Source organism: Zalophus californianus, chromosome 3 (genome assembly GCF_009762305.2).
Source record: "Zalophus californianus isolate mZalCal1 chromosome 3, mZalCal1.pri.v2, whole genome shotgun sequence".
Taxonomy (NCBI): Eukaryota; Metazoa; Chordata; class Mammalia; order Carnivora; family Otariidae; genus Zalophus; species Zalophus californianus.
This window is the reverse complement of record NC_045597.1, coordinates 183,846,051-183,872,238: the sequence shown is the minus strand read 5'-3', so window position 1 is coordinate 183,872,238 and position 26,188 is coordinate 183,846,051. Positions and strand designations below refer to the sequence as shown.

General features: G+C 44.8%; 1 protein-coding gene and 1 long non-coding RNA gene across 16 annotated transcripts in view; one reads left to right on the top strand and one right to left on the bottom strand.

Annotated features, from left to right (window-relative positions):
• Positions 1-5,528, bottom strand: part of AGFG1 (ArfGAP with FG repeats 1) — a 79,226-nt gene extending 73,698 nt beyond the window's left edge. For 4 of the 13 annotated variants that reach the window (XM_027588453.2, XM_027588454.2, XM_027588456.2 and 1 more), the window contains exon 1: positions 5,069-5,525. In XM_027588453.2, the coding sequence (XP_027444254.1) occupies positions 5,069-5,235 (167 nt within the window). In that variant the 5' untranslated portion in view covers positions 5,236-5,525. Of the gene's footprint in view, positions 1-4,137; positions 4,878-5,068 lie in introns of those variants that run through there. The other 9 variants (XM_027588449.2, XM_027588452.2, XM_027588460.2 and 6 more) reach the window with 5 other exon arrangements.
• The window catches only part of LOC113919423, a 43,619-nt gene continuing 22,434 nt past the window's right edge, over positions 5,004-26,188 (top strand). For 2 of the 3 annotated variants that reach the window (XR_003518994.2, XR_003518995.1), the window contains exons 1-4: positions 5,004-5,118; positions 9,253-9,362; positions 11,813-11,938; positions 12,493-12,687. This is a non-coding gene — a long non-coding RNA (uncharacterized LOC113919423). Of the gene's footprint in view, positions 5,119-9,252; positions 9,363-11,812; positions 11,939-12,492; positions 12,688-20,827; positions 21,034-26,188 lie in introns of those variants that run through there. The other variant, XR_003518993.1, reaches the window with a different exon arrangement.

The following is a 26,188-nucleotide window of genomic DNA, read 5'->3' as shown; positions in this document are numbered from 1 at the left end:
ATGTAGTGTTCCATGATTCATTGTTTGCGTATAACACCCAGTGCTCTATGCAGTACCTGTCCTCTTCAATATCCATCACCAGGCTAACCCATCCCCCCACCCCCTCCCATCTAGAACCCTCAGTTTAAATCTGATCACTATCAATTCTACGTGCACAGGATGAGAGGTTTTAATTACAACTCAGATAAAGAAAATAGCAAGAGAACTCATTCATGGCAGTGTATATAGATGGGCCAAATTCAAAACAGTCAGCGTCAAATTCCCATTACACTCACAATACACAACAGCAATTTCTGAATAAAATTCAAAAGAAAACACAAACTTAAGAAAAGTTAAGTTCCTTTTTTTTAATAAGCATCGCTATACAGCAAAAATGCACGTACATCCATAAACTATCTGTCTTGCTTTTAAAATCCAATGAAGTTTAAAATCTACTATTTAAATCCCCAAAATACAGAATTCACAATAATTTACAATAATTCATGGGAAACCTTTATACCTTTGTTAGTGGTACAATCATCATTAGTTCTGGATCTCAACATCAACCAGGGTATCACAACAAAGCATTAAGAATTTATGCTAATTTTACAATTTAAAGCTGGGGGACAGGGGAGGAATAACAGCACCCTCCTCATAAGATTTTTATTAGAATCACACCTGGCACACAGCTACCACTCAATAAATGTGACTAATAGTTATTATTATATTTTCCATTTCAACAAATACTTTAATTGTTATATCCCCAACACAGGTACTAGTGCCAGGAAGTTCATTATTTGCTTTAAAAAAAATTCTGTCCTTCATAATGGGGAAGCATCAAGTAATTTTCCCACTTATACTAAATTGAAATTGTACATTTTCAAAATACCTCATATAATACCTCATCAAACATTAGAGTACTAAAAAAATGAAAAAGGAATTTAAGATATAAATCACTGCCCACTGTAACCTCATGAGGTCCTGAATATTACAGAGCTCCAAAACAGTATTTGATTCCAAACCACTCTAATGCTAATAAATGTATAAAAACAGATTAAATGCCCTTTCATCTAACTTTAAAGTTAAAATTCTTGCAATACTCACTATAAAAGTCAAAATGCACACAAAATTAATAACGTGTAAGTTATATCAGGCTATATTTATACACCCATGAAATTCCCACTTCAAATACCCTGTCCACATAAAATAGCTGGTATTGAGACAGAGTGTTTCTTAAATGGTATTTTTTTATCTAAACCCTCCCTGAAAAACTTGTGAATCACTTTTTAAAGATGAACAATTCTTATTTACAGATTACACTAATGTTAAATAATTTGGTCTAAAACTAGTCTTTAAATCAACTAAAATTCTTTGGCATGAAGGCAACGTTTTGTTGTTGGTTATCCATTCATAATTTTAAGTATTTCAGTAGCAAGAACCAGAAAGAAAGTGACAGATCTCTTACAATACCCCCATTCTACCTCAGTAATAAATAGTATAACTGCACCTAAATTTAAAGTTTCGCAATCTGAATTCAGTTATATACTCTGAATGAGCATCAAACAAGCATATGACAGTCACTGGGAAAAAGATTCCCTGAGTCTAAACACTAAGATGCTTGTTCAATTTGTTTAAACAAAGATACTGCTAAATTAATGATAAAAGGTACGTGACTAACCTCCAAAATTTAGAATTCATGACAGTAGATACTGTTTATTGTATATGAGCCTTTTCTAGGCAATCAAGTTTTCCTGATGATAGCTAGAGGCCTTATACTTTGAAAATCCACTGCTTAGCCTCATCTTCTCATATAGTATATGTTCAGTAACTACTCAAATTGTACCATCTAATCCTCATACCAACCTTAAGCTACGGCATTATCTTCTTAATACAAAAGAAACCAAGGCTGAAAAGATGGATCCAAGTCAACTGGCACATGGTGGCCTGGCTTAATACCTTGTCCTAAGTCACAAAGCTAGTGGCAATGGCAGAATCTGATTTCAAAATTTTATTTTTCCAAGTATACGGTATCATCCAAATAGCAAACATATAATAATTATAAACTCAACAGTTACTTAATTCTTTTCAAATTATATTCCTTTATTACTGCTTTTCAAGGACAGAAATCCTCAGGAGCTTCAATAGGGTCCCTTCAATATTTTTGCAATAGACATTTGATCGAGCATCTATTCCTTACTTCCCAAGAATCCCAGATTTCTGATTTGAGAACTCTATTTGGGGATCTTTGTTGTTCCAATGAAGTCATTGTAGAATATGAGTCCAATCAGGGCACTATTAAAGGTAGCTATATGACCTGAGTGAATCGCAGAACTTCTGGAAAAGTTGGGACACGATATAAAATAAGGCAATATGCAGCCCCAAGAGCTGGAAGCAGCCATCTTTGGATGAGAGAAATCTAGGCAACATCATTAAGCCACTGGAAGAAGTCTTACTTAAAAACAGAGAAAAATGCAAACTCATAGACTTTTATAAGGGTGCTTCTCATTTCAATGTTCTTTCACATACTGTTCCCTACTCATGGAATATCCTTTCCCCCTTGTTAATACCTCCCATCTACTGCACAGCTATTATGCACCAGGCATCAAGTGAGACGTTAAACACATGTTATCTCTAATACTGAAAACTAATCTACATCCAAAATCTACAAGGTAAACCTTATCCTCACTATTCATGGATGAGAAAATTCAAACTCAAGGAGACTTGAGTGACATTCTCAATACCACACAGCTAATAAGCAGAGCCAGCATTTAGGACCAGGTTTATCTAGCTCACAAGTACTTGTTCTTTCAACAACATGCAGTCAGCCACATGGATCTTGTCTTTAAAGGTCTTTGCTCAGGCATCAGATCTTCTGTGAAGCTTTCTCTACCCATTTACATATTTCAGGGATAGCTCATTTACAGAAAGGAAATATTACAATGTGTCATCACTGTTTACATATTTAAAATGCAGGCTCCTTAAAGATAGGAGGATCCAAGGAACACCAGTCCCTCCCACAATGTATGACACAGGCCAGTGAAGCAATAAACATTTGTAAAATCATCAGTGAATGGAGATATGAAGCCCTATCTATTACAGATTAAATTCTTTAAAATAAACAATTGTCATTATACTGAAATATCCTTATATACAATGTTCCAGAAATGTGGGTTTTAGGAAGAAAAGTGTAAATATTTCTTGAGCTCATATATTTGCTGCATATACTAAATGTTGCCCTGCCAGACGTAAGAACCACAGAGAAACATCAGAAATTCCAAACAGTAACTTTATACATTTTTTCCAAACCAAGTATTTCATAGGTACCAAAAGCTCGTGTTTAGTAAACAAAGGACATATTTACTATGCACATAATAAAAATCAAATACACTTAAAACACTGGACTGTTGGCTTTTCTAGAACCAAAGTTGCCTAATCCATGTCACTTTATCTGCAAGTGAAAAGTATGAACCAAACTATCTCCTAGATTCCACCCAGCTCTAGGATTCTGCTGTAATTCAATATCACTAATTGTCAACTTCTCAAGAGTGCTTCCCTAACTACAATCTAAAAGTAACCTCTCAAACAAGATCTCTGCTATCATACTATTATAGTGCATACTTATCCCGGACATTTTTCTCATTTAATTACTTATGTATTATTATCTCCCGTAGTAGAATATAAGCACCAAAAGAACAGGGATTTTACTGTATTCATCAGCACATCCCAAGGCTTCACAAAGAACACAGCAGACACCCGGTATATGTTTGTTGAGGAAATAACATTCAAAGACTAATAATGCCTTGTTGCCCAACATGAAGAAAAAAAAGCAAATCGTGCACTGCTGGGCATGTCCTGCATTTTCCAAATATTTTCTAATATATTATGGTACTTTGCCTCAGTATTAATCTTAAAAGGTTTTTTTGGGGGGGTACCCAAATTACTTTATACGAAAGAATGCTACAAATGAAGAACCTAAGTAGATGTTTTGGTGCAACAAAGGTTTTAAGAACATTTAGCGACTACTTTAAATACAAGATAATTAGTACATAAAAAGCAACTTATCAGTTCCAAAATCATCCGCACACTTTCCAAAGAAAATTTCAGAGTAACAAGAATCTTATCAAAATAAAGCTTAATGAAGCAAAGAAGAATACAAACCATCCCAATAAGTCAAGACGGTAATCTCCATTTTTCTGAAGCAATGCTGTCTTCCCATCTCTCCCAATTTCTGTATACAGCCTGCTACCGATACTGACAGAGAAATCTTACAGACACCACCACAAGTACAATGACACAGCTTCCAGTCAGTATCTTATTTCCATTAAAACTTTTCCCAAACTCAAGACTCTCTTTGGACCATGAGGCTAAAACCCTACCACCTCACATCTGCTTCTCTTCCTCTCTCGCAATTAAGCCTCTCGAACTTTTCCCTTGGGATTCAAATCTCTGCCATCAAGACATTTTAATCCCGCTACTATTCCTAAGTGCCTGCTTTCTCCCAGTGACCTAGGTACTCTGCACCCGAGGGGAAAAAAAGCCCAGGCTACGCATCCTTGCTCTTTCCCACCCTAGCTTCTCCCCCACCCCCTCCACGGGCGCCCGGCAGGTGCCTCGAAGGGGACCTCCGCGCCCCGGCCGCCGAGAGGCGGGGCACACAAAAGACCCGCACGGCCCTCCCCAGCCTCCTCCGGTCTCTCCCTTACAGCCCCATCGGCTCAGCGCCCTGGAGAGCGGAGGCCCGAGGGAGGCGGCGCCGGCTCCGCGGGGACCAGCGATGCTCGCCCCGGGCGCCCCTTCCTGACCCCACCTTCGCCCACGCCCCACCCACGAAGGCTGCCCCGGGTCGGGACCCTCGCCCGGAGAAAACGAAGGCGCATCCCCAGCCCGGAGGCAGGGGCCGAGCGCAGCCCACCCGCGGGCCTCCGCCGCCCCTCCCCGCTCCCCCGCGCCCCAACTGCCGCCCCGGCGCGCGCGGGCGCCCCCGCTTTCCTCCCGCGCCGCCCGGCGCCCCCGCCCCGCCCCGCCGCCCGCTCCCCCGCCCCCCACCCCGGGGGAAGGGCCCACGCCCGCCGGGTCGCCCGGCACTCACAGGCTGCCGGAGCAGGAGGTACAGACGAAGGAGCCGATCGTCATGTTCACGTAGGTGGGGCCGCGCTGGTCGCAGTCGAAGCACTTTCGGTTGTGCGGGAGACCGGTCATGTCCCGCAGCATCTTCAGGTGCTTCTCCTCCTGCTTCCGCTTCGCGCTGGCCGCCATGGCCGCGGCGCCGAGGGAGGAGGCCGGCAGGGCCGGGAGCGGGAGCCGGGCGGCGCTGCGCCGGGGGCCCGCGGTCCCACGGGCCGCCCTGGCCGCGGCCGCCGCCCTCCGTCAGCGCGCGCCGCCCGCGCCGGACCTGGCCGCCTCGGCTCGACTCGACTGCGCTGGGCGCGGCGCGGACGCTGCGGAGCGCGGGCTGACGGGTCACACCAACCGGCCCGGCCGGGACAACCGACGCCGCCTCCGCCTCCGCCGCCGCCGCCACCTTCCCGACTTCTCCTGAGGGGAAAAGAGGAGGAAGGGGGACGGCAAGAGGAGGCCCGCCCTGGGCGGCCGGAGGCCAAGTGTCGGCCGGCGCCCCCTGCTGGCCAGGAGGAGTTAGTTACTGCGGCCGCGCTGAGGCCTGGATTTGGGCGGGGGCCAAGTAGCAAAGATGCAAAGGTGCTGGTGATGATAGACAGTATTTATTGGAGAGCTTATATGTGCTAAGCGCATTACCTGACTTAACTTCCTCCCCTGCTCAAAACTCTCCAAGGGCTGCCCCCTGCTTTGGGGATAATTCATAATTCTGGGGTTCCTCACTGTGCCTTAAAAGGCGCTCCTTCATCTAACCCCACCTCCCTCTGTGTCCTCTGTCACCATCCTGGTTTCTCACTACACTGGCTTTCCGTTTGTACCCCACACACGACAAGCTCCCTTCTGACCCAGGACCCTTGCCCTGCTGTTCTTTCTCTATTAAGGTTTCTCAATCCTGCCACTATTCACGCTTCGGACTTGATAATTTTTTGGTGTGGGGGATACTGGGTTGAGGGATATTGCATGGCATCCCTGGTAGCCTTTATCCACTAGATGCCAGAACCACCCCCTCCCCACGCCCTCCGTGTGGCAATCAGAAATGCCCACACATTGCCAAATGTGGAGCCAGGGTAGACAAAGATGTAGTCAATTCATTTATGCACGCTTGGCGGGCAAACTTCCTCAACCCAACCAACCTATTTAAATTTGCGACCCACCTTCCTGAAAGTAGCCCCCCATGAAATAGCTGTGTTGGGTTTTCTTCCTAGCTCTAGCTGTTTGAAATCCTGCTTCTTATTTAGTGTTTACTGAGTGTTGTCTGGGATCCCCGGTTAGGCTCCAAACAGCCTGGCTCCAGCATTTTCCTCACTGCTCCACCCTCTGCCCCTCCCAGAGCTGGAAGCTAGGTGCTCAGTGTTCATGGAATGAATACATTCAGTATCTCATTTAATCTTCACAAGATCCCTCTGGGGTAAGCATTACTGTTCTTTCCATCTCACAAATCTGGAAGCTAAAGCTCTGGGGGATTAAGTAAATTCACCGAGGATACATATGGGAAAACTGAGATTCCAAGCCAGACAGACTGTAGGCCCCAAATCTCTTCACCGCTCTCAGCAAACACAGCCAGCAGGATGTTAGAAATCATCCCTGCCCCTCGTTTCCCAGAGGAGTGCAGGGAGACCCAGAGAGCTGAAGTTCCAAAATCACTCAGCTGGTGAACGGGAAAGTAAGATTAGAGCCCGCGTTTCCTAATTGCCAAGGCCAGCCCTCAGACATCCCTTGAAAGTAACTGGACGAAACGCCCAAATGAGGCTTCCTGTTAATATAATGCTATCAGTAATAGCTAAATATTACAAGAAAGTGATCCACAGATTTTGGATTGGTCAATGGATTTATTTTTTAACTTTCTATTAAGGGAAATATCAAACTCCCGTGAGACTGTGGCCCATCATCAATTGTCAGCTCAGGGCTAATAGGCTTTCTTACCCTCCCCATCCTACCCTCATCCCTCCTATTATGTTGAAGCAGATTCCAGACAGCATATCATTCATCTGCACGTATGTTAGGTTGCATTGCTTAAATAAATAAATAAATAAATAAATAAATAAATAAATAAATAAAAGCAAGCTTTTTTTAACTGAACCATGATACCATTAGCACACCTAAAAAATTAATAATTCCTTAAAAATCATGAAATATCCCAGCAAGATTTGAAGTTTCTCATTGATGTTTTAAAAAAGATGCTTATAGTTTATTTTAATTCATACATTGTAGTTGGGTAATATACCGTACTAAAGTGTGTTTCTGTCTATCTCCTTTTCTCTTGTAATTCCTTTTTGTTTTTTTGGTTTTTTTAGGAACTGGGCCCTTTGCCATGTTGTTTCCCACAGCCTGTGTTATTTAACACCCCTGCCTTTCTTAAAATTTGTGGCTGGGTCTAGTTCACTTGTTTCCAGTTCAGTTTTTGTTGTTGTTCTTGGCAAAATTTTATTTCTTTGTCTGCTTCCATCAGGCAGCACATGATGGGGGGAGGGGGAGGGAGGTCCTTTCTATCGTTTTATGATATTAGCAGACATTGATGATTAATATCTAGATTCCTTAATTTATGAAGGGTCACAGAGTGGTGATAATCTAACTCTGTCATTCCTTCTCTGTTTGTCAGGTGAAATATTCCTATAAGGATAAACTTCCCCTCAGCTACTCTCTGGCACAGTTTCTGTCAGAAAGACAGTTTAAATGTTTGATTCCTTTCCTTTATTCACAAATTTTCAAAATAATATATTGGTTTCCTATCACCTTGCAATGGTGATCAATATGTTTGTCAATGTCACGAGCGACTCAAGAAATTAAACGTAATTGATATGTTTCATATCCTTGGTACTCACATTGTCTCATCACTGGCCAGTGAGAGCCTCTTCAAGTTGGCTCCTGAGTCTTTTTGACAAGGCCCTTGACTTAAGGTCATCTGGAGCACCCTTACACCAGGGCCCTGGGCTGTTTAGGAGAAGACAGGGCTGGAATGTCCAAACCAGGCCTGAACAAAACAGGCTCACTTACCAGCCCCACTCCAGCTAAATATAAGACGCCCAGCAGACTCTTACTCATCACCAACAAACGCACTTAACCCACAGCCAGTGACTTGCTGCTCTGTGATGCTCCCTTGTCATGTGTACGTTTTCTGGTTCATCTCTCCATGGTTTGTCATCTGATAAATGCCAAAATCAGAAGGCGTGGCCGTAGCACCTTGTACAAACAGTTTACTACGCGGTTGTTTTATTGTCCTGTTGTTTAAAGAAGCAGCAGCTGCATTTCCAGACTATCCATCTGTAGGAAGGTGAAGTTCAGAGGACGTCCAAAATATGTCCTACATGTAAAGCTGAAAGTCATGATGGGCTGAGTCTTGGCTTTTTCGTACTCTGTATAATATCACAGCAGGTTTCTACTTTTAAAAATCCCAAGGGAAGTTTGCAGTGTGTCAGGCCAGACCATTTATTTACTGAAATTTGCTTATCCCTCACACCAACGCGCAAGGAGGTATTATTATCCCCACTTTATATAGGAGGAAACTGAGAGTCTGAAATGCTGGTTTGCCCTAGGCTACGCTGGAAATGAAGCAAGAAGCTGGGATTCAAACTCACATCGGGCTGCGCCACCCCAGCTTCCCCTTCCAGTAACTGAATCCTGGCCCTGCTTATGAAGCAGAAATCACCTTCAGAGACCTTAGTGCCGCAGCCAGAGGGATCTTTCAAAATGCTAATGTGATTCAGGCGTTCCCCAGTCTCCTCCCCCTGCTTTAAGCCCTTCAGTGACTTCCCATTGCTCTGAGGCTGAAAGAAAATCTGGGAGGCCCAGAAGCCCTTTGAAAGTGGCCTCCTTCGTGCAGACCATGCTAGGCCTCCCCACCCTGCCCCAGCTCCAACATGCCTCAGGCATGACCCTAAATCTCCACCACCCTGCTCCAGCCCCACTTCCTTCTCTGGTTTTTATATTCTCTTCTGTCCCACCCCAGGGCCTTTGTACATGCATTGTTGGTTCCAAAAAGAGACTTCTCTCTCTTTCCCTTCTCCTCCCTTAGATCCCGCTCAATATCTGGCTTCAGAGATCCTTCATTTTCCCTCCCAATTAAGCCAGACCCCATATAGGTGCTCATAGTAGCATGTACCTCTCCTTTGGAGCACTTGCTGCTATGGCTATTTACAATGCTTTGTGATTTTCATTTAGGGTCCCTAGCCCCCCACGACACAGTGGACTTCACTCAGGAGGGACCTAGGTCTGCATCGGCTCACCATTACTCCTCCAGCACTTAGCATGGTGCCTGGCTAAGGGGCTCAGTAAGTATTGGCTGAATGAGTAAGTGAAGGCAGCAGTGGGGAGCCAGAGAATAAAGCTTCCTTCAATCTTATGCGGTGGGTTCTGGGTTCTGTTTATTGTTGTCTCGGCTGTTTTGGCTCCTGGAATGACTACAGCTCTGCCCAAGCTCCTGTAGTTTTGTTAAAGAACTTGCAAATTCTGAAATCAAGCCTCTGATGGTAAGAATCCAAAACCTGACTTGCTTAGAGGCTCTCGCCCGTCTTATCACCAAGGGTGACTCAGAGAAAATGTCCTGAACAAACCGTGACATTGGGAGAGGCCCCAAGGAGCCAGCGACAGAGCTGCCAACTCATCCTAGGCTACCCCACCCTCAGCGCCTGGAGGCCAAGCCCGGAAAGGAGGCCCTTCTATGTCTTCCCAGACAGCAGAGCAGGACAAGCATTAACAAGTATCAAAGGATAGGTAGAAGTGACTTAATTGCCCAGAGCATCAGAGTGAGGAAAGGAGGGCTCCCCATTGAAGCAGGACTCAAATTTAGACTTAACAGTATTCTCTGGGTTACCCACAGGGTCAAGGGGATCCACCAACAGAACAGAAAGAAGATATTGCCAGACACACGTGCGTGTCCCATGTCCATCCCTGCCACCAGCAGCATGCGACACATCCTGAATTCATACTTTTTTTTCCCAGATTTTTATTTAACTTCTAATTAGTTAACATATAATGTAATATTCATTTCAGGAGTAGAGTTCAGTGATTCATCGCTTACCTATAACACCCAGTGCTCATTACGACAAGTGTCCTCCTTAATCCCCATCACCCGTTTAGCCAAATTCATACTTTTAGTAAGTCCTGGATTTACTTTGTGAATAGCACCATTGTCTTGTTTTCTTGGTTTGCTTGGGTATTCAAACGTCTCATTTGTTAAGTATAATTATTTTTAAATATGCCACAGTTTTTGTGACCCCATGTTTTCATATACTGGGAGCCTTGAAAACGCCAAAGGGGCATAAACCCACTCCCCACCTCTCTGCCCAGCTCCGGCTTGGAGCGCTGACCTTTCAGAAGCTCCTGGCCCTCCCTCAGACACCCAGTTTCGGGCTGGTGAGCCTGGACGGTTGGGGATCCTCGAGTCTACATTCTTAGGGTCTTCATATCTTCTTTTCCTTCAGGACCCCCTGATGCCCCAAGCTGATTTTGATTAGGAGAGGCGTAACCAGATGACAGTGAGAATTTACAATCTAGGAAAACTGGACCTGTGGGTTTTCCCTCTTTCTTGACAACTTCCCTCCCCATAGCATGACTTTTTCCAGACAGTGGCCCTGAAACCAATGCTCATTCTTATGGCCCGTTTAAGCAATGCAAAAGGCAAGTAATGGTGGCCCCATTAATTCCCCCCAGGCCCCCAGGGTTTCACAGAATGAATAATCACAGGGCCTGTGTATAAAGCATTGCGGAATAATATTCAACTCCATTTTTTCCCCCTTTCTTCTGTTGATAGCGCCTTCCTTTAGCTGTGGTTTGATTATTTTTAACATTGCTCTCTGATTCGCTTTTTAATTTGCAAGAAGCAGTGAGATAGAAAAGGAAGGAGGGGAGAAAACCTACAGAAGACATGCAGTTAGTGCACACTTCCTGGAAACATCGGTGTGGTTTCTGGGTAGTCTCTGCAGAGAGCGCCAAGAAACTAGACACCTGAAGGACCCAAGCCCCTCAGCACCTGGCTGTCAACCTGGCTTCCTTCTCTCTCAAGACACGGGGATAAACAGAGAGGCTGCAGACCTGTCCCCTACCCCCACCCCACCCCACCTACCTCCATAGCTGTCCAAGCTGTTAAGACCTTCTCTTCTGCTGGGGTTCATTTTACCCTGTCCTTTGTGAGCTTTGTCTCACCAGCCAAATTCTGTCTGCCCAGAGAGCAGGGATCAGGTCATAACCTGTGTCTCTAGTTTGCCAGGCCCTAGAAGGATCATGCCAGTTGGTTGACGGATCCAACCCCAGGCCATTCTGGAAGAACGATTGCAGCTAGACTCCAGTTATCCATGTATCAGAAAGTCATTTTCCGGATTTTAGAGGGAAACCAGAAATACCTTTCAGCCTTCACTCATTCATTCATTCATTCACGAAATCTCCATTGAGCACGTACCAGCTGCCAGGGTCTGTGCCGGACACTAGGGATTGGGCAATGAACAAGGCAGAGTCCCTACTCTCCTGGACCTCCTGCTCCCACAAGAGCAAGAACAAACAATAAACATGTTAATAGAAATGGACCAGGTGGTGCTAAGCGCTCTAATGGAAAATGAAGCAGAGTGAGGGAAGGTGGTGTGAAAGGAGGGAATGTTGCTGGGTGGTCAGGGCAGGCCCAGAGGCAGGCAACACAGGGAAAATTCTGGCACTGGCGCATGTCAGAAATCATAAGGAAAATGGCCTGTTACAGAGACCCTGAAACTGAGCAGCTTCCCTTCCTCAGATCGTGCCGGAATCAGAAATCCTGAACCGCCCTGCCCTGGCCGCCTCTGGAGAGCTGGAATCATCATCTTTGGAAGCCAATGGAGAGAGAAAAGGTCCCTGCCTCTGCAGCAGGAAGAGTCCCAGGGTAAGAAATGCTCCATTCAAGTTGTCAATGGAACGTTGTTCTTGCCCATTACTGAAGAGAGAAAGGGGACCTTCCCTTCTGGTTCAGGGGAAAGAAAGGGGCCCCTGTGGGGAGAGAAACCTCTAGTTATCAGAAAAGAAACAGCCAGCAGGGCCTATGGGACTTACAGAAAAGGAAAATGGACCCTTCCCCATCAGCCCTCCGTTAGGAAGTGGTCAGATGGAGACATTTTAAAAGTGGGTCTCTGAAAAGTTTCCTCTTCCTTGTCTATTTCTCACCTAATGCTGGCAGATGGGTCATGGTTCCTTGTACAACAGGAGGTGAGCTGAGCACAAAGTAACTCTCTTGAGCCCAGTCCAATGATGTTGCCATCACACCTCACCTCCAGAAGGGAAGCAATTGCCCAGGATTCCACCGTTGATATCCCAGTAATGATGACTAGCATTTCTTGTCCTGAGGCATTAAGCCCTCTGCAGAGCACATGCTGAAAGTAACCCCATCAATCCTCACACCAGCCTTGGGTGGGATGTTTTATTGTTACGCGCATTCTACAGATGAAGAAACTAAGACTCCTGAGTTAAGCACCTTGCCAACGTCATATAGCTGGGAAGTGATGGAGCTGGGATTTGCAAGTTGGCCCTTTGTCTCCAGAGCCCATGACTCAGCCTCCACAGTCAGCGCTGCGGTGTCTGGTGGGATGCTCTTGTCAACCAAGCCCGATCCTACAGGAAAGCAGGAAAAATCAGGAGGTATGTGCGCTTTCCTGCCCTCAATCTGGCCGTTGAGGGTCCGAACAGCCCGGCACATAACTGGCACATAACTAGCCCCAGGTTTCTGCTTATGAGGATGCGGCCTTCCCCTCAGAGCTTTGGGCCGTGCACTTGAAGGAACTGTCTTCTCTCAAGAAGTTATTTAGATGAGGGAAATTACCTGAAAAGCCACATACACCAAGCTCCCACAGTGAAAACCTCCTGAATGTTCATTTAGGTATTGTTGCCCTACAGATTTGGTCCTCAGTGAATGTGCATGGGGCTCCATAGAGCCAAGTCCGCTTTTGAGGTTGGGGAGCCCCTGGAGCAAGTTACAGGAACAAGCCCATACCTATTTTTATCATAAGGATAATAATGTACCGCTTTATTATTAGTCACCGTCCCAGCCCTGGGGCGATTGATGATTCAGAAGGTTGCGGTAAGGACTGAATGAGGCGATATACCCAGCACAGCACCTGGCATTTATGTAAGCCCTACAGTCATTCTTCTTATTATTTTAAATATGCCTACGAATTCCCTTTCCTTCACTCGGTGTGTGTTGCTTGTAAGACACCAAGTCAACCACAACTGCAGTTGAACAGCAATTTGCTCGAAGCTGCTCTAAATGAACCACCTCCCCCCACCTAATTTGTGGCTCCTCTTTGACCCAGGCAACATCACCCTCTAATTAGTGGTAATCACGTGTGGTCTGGGGAATCTGCAAGGCAGTCGGTGATACGCTTGAACAACTGTGTTTTACTCAGCCCATACTGGCTTTTATCTGTTCTGAGTAAATGTCTGACTGTATCTGGTTCAATAGATTCTGCAGATGAAATGCTCCAAACACGTCCAACCATAGAAGCTACCCGCTCATTGATTATTGTTCTATTTGGAAGAGTGAGCGTGCGCATCTGTGTGTGTTGAGGAAGTGGTGAGAAGTTTCTTTAAGCAGACCTACGTCCCCTACGTGTGCCTTGTGCAGGACAGGAGGGCACTTATGAGCACTGTTTCTGAGTCAGACTGTCTGCATTCCAATCCTGGATTTCCCTGGGGAGCTTGAGGATGTAACTTCACTTTTCTGTGCCTCGGTTTTCTCACCTGTAAAATGGGAATGATAATATCACCTACTTTATAAGGTTGCCCTGAGGATTAAGTGATTTAATAGGTAAAAGCACTTAAACCAGTATCTGGCAGAGAGTAGGCACTCTACAAGTGTTAGGTATAATTATTATATTCCCTTCTCTTCCCATCATCCGCCCCACCTGCAACTCAGCCAAGGTAAGCAAGCAAATATATGTGCATGTGTACACATGTACTAGCTGCCTAGAACACTCTTTTCTGTGATTGTTTCATTTGTTTTTTTTAATATCCTAAGTACTACAGGAGTACAATCTCATTAAAAAAAAAAAAGCTTCAAACAATGCTGGTGTGGTGGGTTAAGTGGCATCCTCCATTCGAAACCTCAGGATGTGATCTTATTTAGAAATAGGGTCTAAAGGGATGCCTGGGTGGCTCAGTCAGTTAAGTGTCTGCCTTCACCTCAGGTCATGATCCTAGGACCCTGGGATCGAGTCCTGCATCAGGCTCCTTGCTGAGCAGGGAGCCTGCTTCTCCCTCTGCCTGATGCTCCCCCTCCTTGTGCACTCACTCTCTCTCTCTCTCTCTCTGGCAAATAAATAAATAAAACCTTAAAAAAAAATAGGGTCTATGAAGATGTAATTAGTTGAGGATCTCAACATGAAATCATCCTGATTTAGAGCGGGCCCTAAATCCAATGCCCTTAGAAGAAAACAAGAGGAGGGGCACCTGGGTGGCTCAGTCAGTTAGCCTCCGACTCTGGATTTCAGCTCAGGTCATGATCTCAGAGTCGTGGGATCGAGCCCGGCATTGGGCTCCACACTCAGCACGGGGTCTGCTTCTCTCCTCCTCTCTTTCCCTCTTCCTCGGCCCCTCCCCCTGCTCGCTCGAGCTCTCTCTCTACTATAAATAAACAAATCTTCAAAAAAAAAAAAAAAGAAGATGAGAAGATACACACAGATGCACAGGGACAGAGGCCATGTAATAATGGAGGCGGAGATTGGGGTGATGCTGTCATGAGCCAAGCAAAGGCTGGGCCCACCAGAAACTGGAAGATGCAAAGATGGATTCTTCCCTGGAGCCTTTGCAGGGGGCATGGCCCTGCTGACACCTTGATTTTGAGCTCCTAGCCTCCAGAACTGTGAGAGAATAAATTCCAGTTGTTTTTAGCCACCTAGTTTGTGAAACTAGCATCCCTACCAACGAATACAAGTCAGTAAAACCAAAGATCCCCCCCGGACCATGGCCAGGACAAGGTCTGCCGCCACCACGGCCTCATCCTGGGTACCTCACAGACCATGGCCCGTCCCCCATGCATGTTGCCTCTGATTCACGACCTTAAAAGACAAGGGAATCCTCTAGAACAATGTCTCCTTCTTTCATAACTCATGGGCTTTCAAGGTAATTTTAACAATACTACTTCCTCTTTCTCACACAGGTTACATTTTTCGTTTCACTTAGTCTACAAAGTTGATTAATATAGGTCCTTTAATATTAAAGTGGGTCCTTTCTCTGTAAGAACTGGAAGTTGCCCTTTGAAGGGTTTGGTCCCATCTTGCAGCTGTGAGCATGAGACACCGTGATCCATCCATACAGGACAAGGGATCTTTACATGCAATGTTTCAAATTGAACAAGTGTTAGAAATCACCTATGCTTCTGACTCTTAACAGTGTGGGGGTTACCGCTCCTTTTGAGAATCTGGTAAAAGAGGCCAACTCCCCATTCCTGAACTGTGCACCAAACATATAATATATCATCTCAGTCCCGTCCTTGTGCCGAGGTTAAAATCCCCCTTGTTTTGCAGATGAGGAATATCAGCCTCTGAAAGATAAAGCAAAATAGTCCTCAAAGGGATCTGTGGCAAATCCAGGAAAAGAGCGTGGGTTCTCCATGACCCACCATCTCCCTGAGGCTCCTTCTGTCTCTCAGTCTGAAGACCCCCGTTTGCCAGCAGAGGCGACAAAAATGGGGGAGAGGATACCTAGGGAGGGGAAGCCCCAGACTGAAGGAGCCAATGGTCAGAGCAAGGAGAGAGTCCGAGGTCTACACCTTTGACACAGGTGGTGACCAGGACACCACAGTGGGTTCCCAGGACCTGGCTCTCTTCCACTCTCCACCGAGACCAAGAAAAAAGAGAAGAACTTTACATTAAAGCAACAAAACCTTGGATAATGCAAGGGGAATTTATTTTAAGCAACAATCTTTGCATTTCTGAAAGAAGTTTATATAATGTCCTCTGCAAACCTCTTAAAAATAGAATAGCACCTCATTTTTCTTCGATGATTTAAATGTAGATAAATATGAAGGCAAGAGGACAGGGTAGTCAGGAAAAATAAGTACGTGGTCTGCAAATAGCATTCCCACTCCCTTAGCCTGGAGCAGGCATTGCTCGTCCACATGGTACCATGTCTACACCAACACCAGGTGTGGTCTCAGAATCCTCCCCCTCAGCACTCCAGATGTTACTCCCGACAGGCAATGAGGTCTGCAATCTATTTGCCATCCTAGTGCTAAATGACCTTCCACACTGTTTCTAGTCTCTTGTGAGTAGATATTTCCCTGTAGTCCCATTTAAACTTTCTGATGGCTTTACTTGGTTCGGCAGAGGTCTAGAGACCTCCCTTTCTAGGGCAGTGATCTCTCCTGGGATTTCTTCTCATAGTTGGGCTCCTACATCCTCTGTCATGTGAAATGATGAAGAGGGCCCTAAAAATTCTCACGGACTTCCTGATGTTGACATGGGCTATGAAGACAGTTCTTTCCAAGTATCAGGTTCAACCTTACTATTGCCCATAGGTCTTTTGTCTTGGTTTTTGATGCTCTTTTCTAACAGTGATCTCTAGCCTCTCTCTCTCAACTACACCCCTAATGCCCTGATGTTAGATATTGAAAAAGAAAAAGATAGAAGACACAAGTCTAAGCTACCTCACGAAATTCAAAGACAATGACAGATAAAGAACGGTGTGGTATTTACCATCTTGTCACTCTAAATATCAAAGAAGAGCAGCTCTGGAGCACCTGGGCGGCTCAGGGAGTTAAGTGTCCAACTCTTGATTTTGGCTCAGGTCATGATCTCAGCATCATGAGATCCAGCCCCATGTTGGGCTCTGTGCTCCGTGTGCAACCTGCTTAAAATTTTCTCTTCCCCTCTACCCCTACCCCAACCCCCCTAACCTTGCACTCTCTCTCTCTCTCTCAACAAAAATAAAAACAAAACAAAATAAAAAAAGAACAAGAGCATCTGTATGTATCCACTATATAGTTTAGATACATTGACCCTAGAGCCCAGGGCTGGCCTCCTTTTGTGACTCCGTTCTTTCCTTGTGTCACCAAGCATTCCAGAACTACTCTGAAACCTCTAATCCTATGTTTGCCGCAGTGCCCCTTAATTTGATGATTTGTCTTCTGTGATATAACTGTACTGCCCCCCAAGGGAACTACCAAGTTAGCGCAAACGAAATGCTCCGCCTAAGTGGAGGAAGCCACGTGCTAGGAACCTTGCAGCCTGTGTGGGGGAGTGTGGCCGAGTTTTCTGCGCAAGAGGTGGAGCTCAAGAGAGGGGCCAAACCGGAGGTGGTATCGTGTCTTTGGTCTTCCAGTTCAAAGTCCGGTTTGAAACAGTGTAATCCAGAGGTGCCTGAGTGGGTAGGTGGGTCAAGCGTCTGCCTTTGGCTCAGGTCATGATCTCCAGGGGTCCTGGGATTGAGCCCTGCCCTGGGCTCCCTGCTCAGCAGGGAGTCTGCTTCTCCCTCTCCCTCCCTCCCTCCCTCCCTCTCTCTCTCTCTCTCTCTCTCTCTCTCCCTCTGCCCCTCCTCACTGCTCTTTCTCTCAAATAAATAAATAAGATCTTAATCAAATAAATAAAACAATGTAAACCAAAGAGGTTTTCATACTTTCTGATGTGATTTCTGTTCAAGCGATCCTTTGGTCTTCCTGTTTCCATGCTCTCCTTCCTCCATTGTCCATTTTCCAACCCAATGCTAGAGGGGTCTTTTTAAACTTTCAGCTCATGTCCCAATTGCCCCTCAAAATCCTATAATGCCCACTCCCCGCCCCCACTTCCGTAGGCCTGTCTACAAGCCTCCTCTCCTTCCGGTCTCCTCTGCTCCAGCAACTCTGACCTTCTTGCCCACAGCAGAAAGACACCAAGCCCCCCCCTGGGGCCCTATCTAACTATTGCTTCTGCCTTAAGCTGGGTATTCCTTGGCCAACTGCCTCACTTCTCTTCATCCTGGTTTCTCCACAGGGCCTATCCTGGTGGCCCCGTTTAACCTGTCTCCACATATGCACACTCTAGGCCACCATCCCCATTAGCCTACCCTCCTTTTTTGTCTTTATTTATGTATTTTTTTTAAAGATTTTATTTATTTATTTGACAGAGAGAGACATAGCAGGAGAGGGAACACAAACAGGGGGAGTGGCAGAGGGAGAAGCAGGCTTCCCGCTGAGCAGGGAGCCCGATGCGGGGCTCGATCCCAGGACCCTGGGATCATGACCTGAGTCAAGGGCAGACGCTTAATGACTGAGCCACCCAGGTGTCCCTTTGTCTTTATTTTTATTTTCCCAAAGCACTTTTGAACTTCCTAGGTACTATATCATTCTTACTTATTATGATTACTGTTTATTATCGGACTCTCTCCCATGAGAATATAAGCTCCAGGAGGGCAGGAATCTTTTTCACTAATTTTCTTTATCACTAATGCATTCCAAGGGACTTGAATAGTGCTAGGTACTTAAGAGGTTCTCAGTTAATATTTGATGCATAAATGGTTCAATGAGGAAATAAACGAGAGAATAAAGCCTTTGTTCTGGGATGCATACTGATTAGTGGCAAAAAAATCCCCTTTAAAGGGTTTCTGAAGTAAGGAAATGGAGGGGAAAATCAACATTGTAGAAAGACCGAACACAAATAATAGCAGTTACCCTTCTCCTTGATATATTACTCACCGGTGGTATTTACCTATTTTTATAGGAACAAAACTGACAAAATTTCCAGCAGGTAGTTTTTACAGTAATTTTATTTTTAAACTGAAGAAGTTCCCAGCAGATCTTTGGGCCAAAAAACAAACTATTGCTTAGATTACTCTGACAGAACATTAGGTTTCCCTTCATTGGATAGGAAGCAGAAATGCACGTACAAGGAAGTGGCTTAAAAGTCATAAGTATTTTGCCCAAAGAAAGATGCTTTTGTGGTTGAATGATGGAATAATTTATGCTAACTACCTTTCAGTGACTCTAATTTTGCACGCAGAGGTGAGCTCATGTAATGAGGAGCCAAAAAGCCTTAGCGAGACAAGCTCTCTGGACTGTTAATGAAATTCCAGGCCCAAGGGTAACACTAAGGCAGTGTAATGTATTATCATAGAATAACCGTCATCCCATCCAATTAACTTTTGCAGAGGAAGCAACCTTGAATCTAAATGCCAACAATATTGGGCTATATAAAGACATCATGATTCTCTTTAAAAGAAAGTCCAACATCGGAGGCCCCATGAAATTGTGTCCGCAAAACTGAATCTGAGGGAGGAGAGGAAATCTCCTGCAAAACAATGATACAAACTAGATGTACTCAGAGGCTTTATGCTTCGTAAGGGAAACGTACATTTTTGTAGCAGTTTCTGTTTGAAAGACTGACAGGTGTGTCTTGTTTCCTTCACTGTACCTTGCCGAAGTACTTTTCACAGTCTAGATGCCAACATGACTGATTAAATGGGAGCACAACAACATTCTATTATGCAGGCATAAAAAAATTGCGACTCGGGGTGCCTGGGTGGCTCAGTTGGTTAAACGTCTGCCTTCGGCTCAGGTCATGATCCCAGGGTCCTGGGATCAAGCCCCACATTGGGCTCCCTGCTCGGCGGAGAGCCTGCTTCTCCCTCTCCCTCTGTCTGCCGCTCTGCCTACTTACGCTCTCTCTCTATCTCTGTTAAATAAATAGATAAAATCTTAAAAAAAAAAAAATGCGACTCTAACCTTTTAAAAAAGCATACGTAATTGCTAAGACCTGATGAGAGGTGACACCAGAGGAAAGCTTTGCAGATGAATCCCTGGTGTAAGTCAAAGGTCAGCAGCATTTCATGGACAGAGAAGGAAGGGGTTAACCTTGGTTTCCTAGACAGGTAGCCTCCTAAGAAAACCCAGGCCCTGTGTTTAAATCTGGCCTGAATTTGCAAAAATCTGGAACCGTCCTTCTTGCTGCCTTCGAAGTCAACAGGTATTAGCGGGGCTCAAAGCCAGGCCATTCTCTGTGACCTCTCTGTGGCCACAGTGCCCAGCAGTGTCGTCTGGCCCTTGTATCCCGAAACTTCCTCATCACACACCCTTTCCTCCTGACCTTGCCTCTTTCTCCTCTTCACACGGCTGCTTCTCAGGAGAGGAAGACCCTGAGTTTTTCATTCACTCTCTCTGCTCCTATACATCTTCCCGTGCCCTGCCTTCCCCATCCCTCTGACCTCCCACCTGCCCCCTATCTTATTCCGTGCCAAGGTTATGAGCTCAAGCTCAGGAACCCGGCCACTTGGGTCTAGTTACCACTCTGCCCCCAACCATGCATGGGACTTTGGTTAGCCGCCTCCCCTGCCTGTGCCCCGATCTTCTCATTTGCAAAGTGGATGACAACACTAACCATGTTTTGGCCAGTATTCAATGAGGCAGCACATGTAAAGTGCTCTGAACAACGTGGGGCACATATTACCCCCTGTTGTCATGATCTTCAAATGCAGAAATGTATTTATCCTCCAGGCCTCAGGCCAGATGTCAATCTTATGTGAAGCCTGGCCAGATTTTTTCAGCCGGATGTAATGGTTCTTGGTTCTTGTTTACTAATTTGAAGCCTTGAATACTAGCTTGGCATTTTTCTTATCCCCTTGGAAAGGTAGCATTGACCGAGCAACTAGATGTGTCAGGCATGGGGGTTCAATACTTCATGTGTATCCTCTTACTTGTTTTTGAAAAGTAGGTATTATTACTTTCATTTTCAGTTGAGGAAACCAACCCTCACCAAAGTGAGATTCACAAAGCAAACATGGCCAAACTCACATGCCTCCTCCTCTTCATTTCTAGATTAAATGTCCTCCAAAGGCAAGGTCAGCAACTCTTACTCACTTTCTGTCTCCATCACATGGAGAAGGTGTTTGTAAACACCCAAGTGTTGATTTGACATGAACGTACGGTTCGGATACCAGAGAGCCTGGTGATATAGGAATTGGCGTTTGTAGAACATTGAACGACATTCCAATGCATATCCAATTCACCTGCATTATCTCATTAAAATCTTGCAACAATTCTAAAAGATATGTATTTTTATGGTCTTAACTTCTCAGATAGGGGACTGGGAGGAGGAGAAGTTAATTGGCTTTCCCCAAACCAAATCGCCAATGGTGACAAAGCCATATACTGCCCACTAGAACACCATTACCTTTTCCCCAATAGCATCTGAGATCCAACCAATGGCACCAACCAATGGTATCTTGGAGACAGAAGAAATTTTATATGAATCTCAAATACTGCAAAAGAGGCAATGGCCACAAATTGGCAGAAAACGTGAAACTGTTTTGCCAGAGTTCAGTTCTTCAAAGGGAGGAAGACAGACAAACCCTGAGCCAGGCCAAGTTAAAGAAATCTAATTCTCATTCTGGGGGAAGAAATATTCAGCTCAAATAGTTCCTTTAATCCAAACGTCAATTTATATAAAGTAACAAGCCAATGGATTTAGGAACTCTTAAACGTCGTCCTTCCTTGTCCGAAGAATTCACTTCTAGAACATTCTTTCTTGTCTTTCCAAAGGGTCAGGCATGGTGTCATTTCAACGTCTCTCCTGCAGTGGGACCCCTGCAAAGGGGTTGGACTGGGTGACATAATTGTTTTTATATTTCTGGATATGAATGAGCAGGTTGGTGTGTTACACAACAGAGACAGAAAAAGAATGGCTGTGTCTTTAGTAAGCGGCCCCATTTCAGGATGCAGCCCCTGTTTACTAGGGAGTTTGTTCATCCCAGATCTGTAGAAAGAATGGTAGCAAAAATGCTGACACATGTTTGCAAAGGGAACTATTGCAACATTAGATCGGGGAGTTGAACTAAAACTCTTATTTGCCTTTCTTCACCTGATGGGGCTGGAGAGGAGCTTAACTCCATTCTCTTGACCTCAAGGCCTAATTACTTAGGGTAGAACAAATATCAGACATGGATGTGGTACCTACAGGGCCATATATTTAACGTGTTGTATACTGAAAGCCGTGCCCTCAGCCACATGGTAGGAGAAATAGAGCAAGGAACCAGAGATAGATCCTTCACTGGAAGGGTTTTCTGTATAATAGGAAAAGAAATGTAAATGATCTCAAAATGAGACAGAAAGTGAAGCATCACAGGCGTGGTGAGATAATGTGCTAAGGCAGCTCAAAGGAAGGCGTGATTTCCTTGGTCTCAAAGGATAAGGGACAAGAGCGTTCACGGAGGACGTAGGTGGCAGTTGAGATGGGCAGGCTTTGGAGGGCACTCAGCCCTGGGATGAAGGACCATCCCAGACAAGGGAAACAACCAGGACTAAGGCTAGAAGTGGGAAAATCCAGGAGGCGGACAGAGCATCGGGAATTTGGTCCGTTCATGGTGTAGGATGCCGGAAGGTCAGACTTTTAATGATAAATTCTACTGATGAGGTTTATGAAACATGAATAGGGGTGTCTTTCCATAAAGTGAAATTCCTATCAATGAGCCAGTCACTTGTCTGACCCCCTCATACCTCTCCTAGCAGAAGACATTTTCAGGAGCTTCAAGTTACCTGCGGCTGGTTGAGCCGGTTGTCCAGCCACCCACCAGAAAGCAGTTCATGGAATAATGTTTTGCTTTTACAACTAAAGACCTGTCTGGGGTTCATACAATAGGAAAAGTTCTGCAAGCTACGGAGAAGATAGCAAAATCCACGCTGCCTTCTTCCCGGGGCTGGCTAAGGCAGATGCTTGACTTTCAATGTTCAATTGCACATTAGTGGTACTCAGTGCTTGTACTAACACATCCATGCCCCGTGCTTGATTTTACAATCCAGATGTGGTGAGTCAACTTTTCTTCTATCTGTGAACACCATCATGGAAAAAAAGAAGAAAAGAAGACAGGGAAGAACTGGTTTTTTGGTCCCCGCGTCTCAATTTCTGCATTTCATAATTCAGCAGAATCTAGGAGGCAGAGTGTGATATCTCTCCCAAAAAGGAAAGAAGGTGTCTTACTGCCAAACAGAATATCTAGATTTGGCTGTGATTTTTAAGCCACCTGGTTACATATTTCAAGATTTCTCCTTTTGCGACTACATCTTAGCTCCATCTGTATACAAATATATGCCGGACCTCACTACACTAAAAAGGCTGACTTTTTACTTTGCCTTGAGTCTCTAACGTTTTCTGCCTTATGAAAAATGTACACCGCAATGTTGTATTTGGCCCAGGCTACTAAAAAAAAAAAAAAAAAAAAAAAAAATTTCTTCAGGAGAATTTGACCCTGTTCCCATTGTTTTCTCAGCATGTTTTCAGCATCAGCACATTGATTATGCTGTCATTAGCCAGAATCCTGAGACAGGAAAAGATCTGTTAGGTCATCAAAGCCCATTCCTGGAGCAGGCCACTGTCCCCTGGGAGAGGCAGTGACACACCATCTTAGGCAAATGACCAAGGAAAATGAAGAGGCGTGTACAATTTTACCCTGCTACAGTTTTTAATTTTTTCAAGTTTCTGAAATAACTCCCAGAGACTGTCCATAAAACAGTTACACTACTCTATTTAGGTTAGTGGTTCTCAATGGAGAGGGATTGTGTACCCGCCCCCCCCCCCCCCCCCCACCGCCAGGCACCACCACCCAGGAGACATTGGGCAATATTTGGAGACATTTTTGGTTGTCACGGCTTGAGGGAGGAGAGGGCGCTACCAATATCTACTGGGTGGAGGCCAGCGATGCTGCTAAACATCCCATATTACATCCCCCTCCACCACCTCAAAAAATTCCCCAGCCCCAAATGTCATCACTGCCAAGGTTGAGAAACTGGTTTAGGTCTTTTCCTATGCTTTTTTTTTTTTTTCCCCGTTGTCTTTAACTGTTTACTCAGCCCCAAGCAAAACAGATTCCTTGGCTTCCTGGCTTCAAGGAGTACACATTATTCTGAAATAAACCATTTTAAACAGTTTCTTACTAATTCTGGCTCTTAGTCCCAGCTTAAGTATTAAAAATCATACAGAGAAACAAAACACCTTCTCTAGTTATTTCAAGAGTCACACTGTTGAATTTCATAAGACTCCAGATCAGGTAAATCACACTCAAGAGCCTTGAGGGAAAAGAAACCGTCATACTTCCTAAATTATTAGAGCCCTATTATTCATCAGAAGCTTATATATATATATATATATATATATATTTTACGTATTCTTTGAGCATACGCTTTTATAGGCAGGGTAGATCTTTAAAGTGAAAACCTGTTGGTAGCAAGCAAATATCTTGAGTATTCAATAGATACCCTATCCCCTGCCCTTACCCCAAATCATATCCAGCATTCATTCTCCCTTAGAAGGAAAGAAAGGAAAAGAGAATATAAGCTAGGATGGGGCAGTAGCATAAGGGCAAAGTAAGGAAAGGAAAGAAGAAACAGAAGGAAAGGGGAGACATAACAAAGTTTTGTGTGTGTAGGTTTGGAAGGACCTTGGTGGCCCAAAGGTTCCTGGTTAGCTCTTCAACCTCCAGTAATGCAGATTTGAAAACTACAGGTCAGGAGAGGTTATAAAGGGAAAAAAAATGGATAAAACAATTTACTTTAGGAACCGTTACCAAAACACTAGCATCAAAAAAGGAAGCAGCATTATAAATACATTGGCTTAAGGTTATCACTTGTCATAATATTTTTGCTTGCTTGGAGTTTCTGCTTTGGGGAATCTAAGTTGAGTTTATATTTTTGAAGACCAAAGAGTTGTTACAAATTCCAGGTTAGCTCTGATGTCTTGGAAGTGTGAGGAGCAAGCCAAATCCCCTGCAAATCCTTGTGAAATAACATGGGATTTTGTTTAACTCTTTGAGATGGGTAGCAGAATAATGCGTGCGCATGTGAAATATTAAAGACATTTACTTCAGGGGCGCCTGGGTGGCTCAGCCAGTTAAGCGTCTGACTTCGGCTCAGGTCATGATCCTGGAGTCCCAGGATCGAGCCCCATCTCCGGCTCCCTGCTCAGCAGGGAGTCTGCCTCTACCTCTTCCCTCTGATCCTCCCCGCCCGCTTGTGCTCTCTCTCTCTTTCTCTCTCTCTCAAATAAATAAATAAAATCTTAAAAAAAAAAAGACATTTACTCTGTAACCCATTGAGTCATTTTTTCCTTGAAATTGTGCCTTGATTATGACATTCTTCCCCCTCCCCCACCCCAAACAGAATCAAGGGTGGACTTTTCTGCATTATTGGGCTAACTTGAATTAAAATCTGTCACTTGCATTCAGTTACAACTCTTGTTACATTTCCTAATGAACTGTGTCTGATCTTCAGGCATTTCCTGGGGTATTTATGACAATAGCACAGCTAAGGCTTAGCGGAGACTTCATGGTGATATTTATTAATTTAATTATTTTTAATTTTATTCTATTTAAATCCAATTAACATACAGTGTATTATTAGTTTCAGAGGTAGAGTTCAGGGATTCATCGGTTGCATGTAACAGTGCTCATTACATCATGGGCCCTCCTTAATGCCCATCCCCCAGTTACACCATCCCCCCCACCTACCTCCCCTCCAGCAACCCTCCGTTTGTTTCCTACAGTTAAGAGTCTCTTATGGTGGGGGTGCCTGGGTGGCTCAGTCAGTTGAGCATCTGCCTTGCGCTCCGGTCATGGGATCCTGGGGTCCTGGGACCTAACCCCTCATCAGGCTCCCTGCTCAGCAGGGAGTCTGCTTCTCCCTCTGCCCCTCCGCCTGCTTGTGGGCTCTCTCGCTCTCTCGCGCGCTCTCTCTCTCTCTAGCTTGCTCTTTCTCAAATAAATAAATAAAATCTTTAAAAAAAAAAGTGTCTCTCGATGGACTCTGAAAGACAAACTGAGGGTTCTAGAGGTGAGGGGGTGGGGGGGTGGGTTAGCCTGGTGATGGGTATTAAAGAGGGCACGTTCTGCGTGGAGCGCTGGGTGTTATGCACAAACAATGAATCATGGAACACTACATCAAGAACTAATGATGTGATGTATGGTGATTAACATAACAATAAAAATTTTTTTTTAAAAAGTGTCTCTTATGGTGATATTTAGTACATGAAGCATCTTTACACAGGGTACAGTCTAGAATCTTAGTTCTTTATTGTTATTTAAATCAGTTGCCTACAATCCTCCTCTCCTGAATGAGGCTGCCCAGGATAATTCAAACATGAATTCTTCACAGGGAAGACAATAACAGGATCATAACAGAACTGAGAATTGA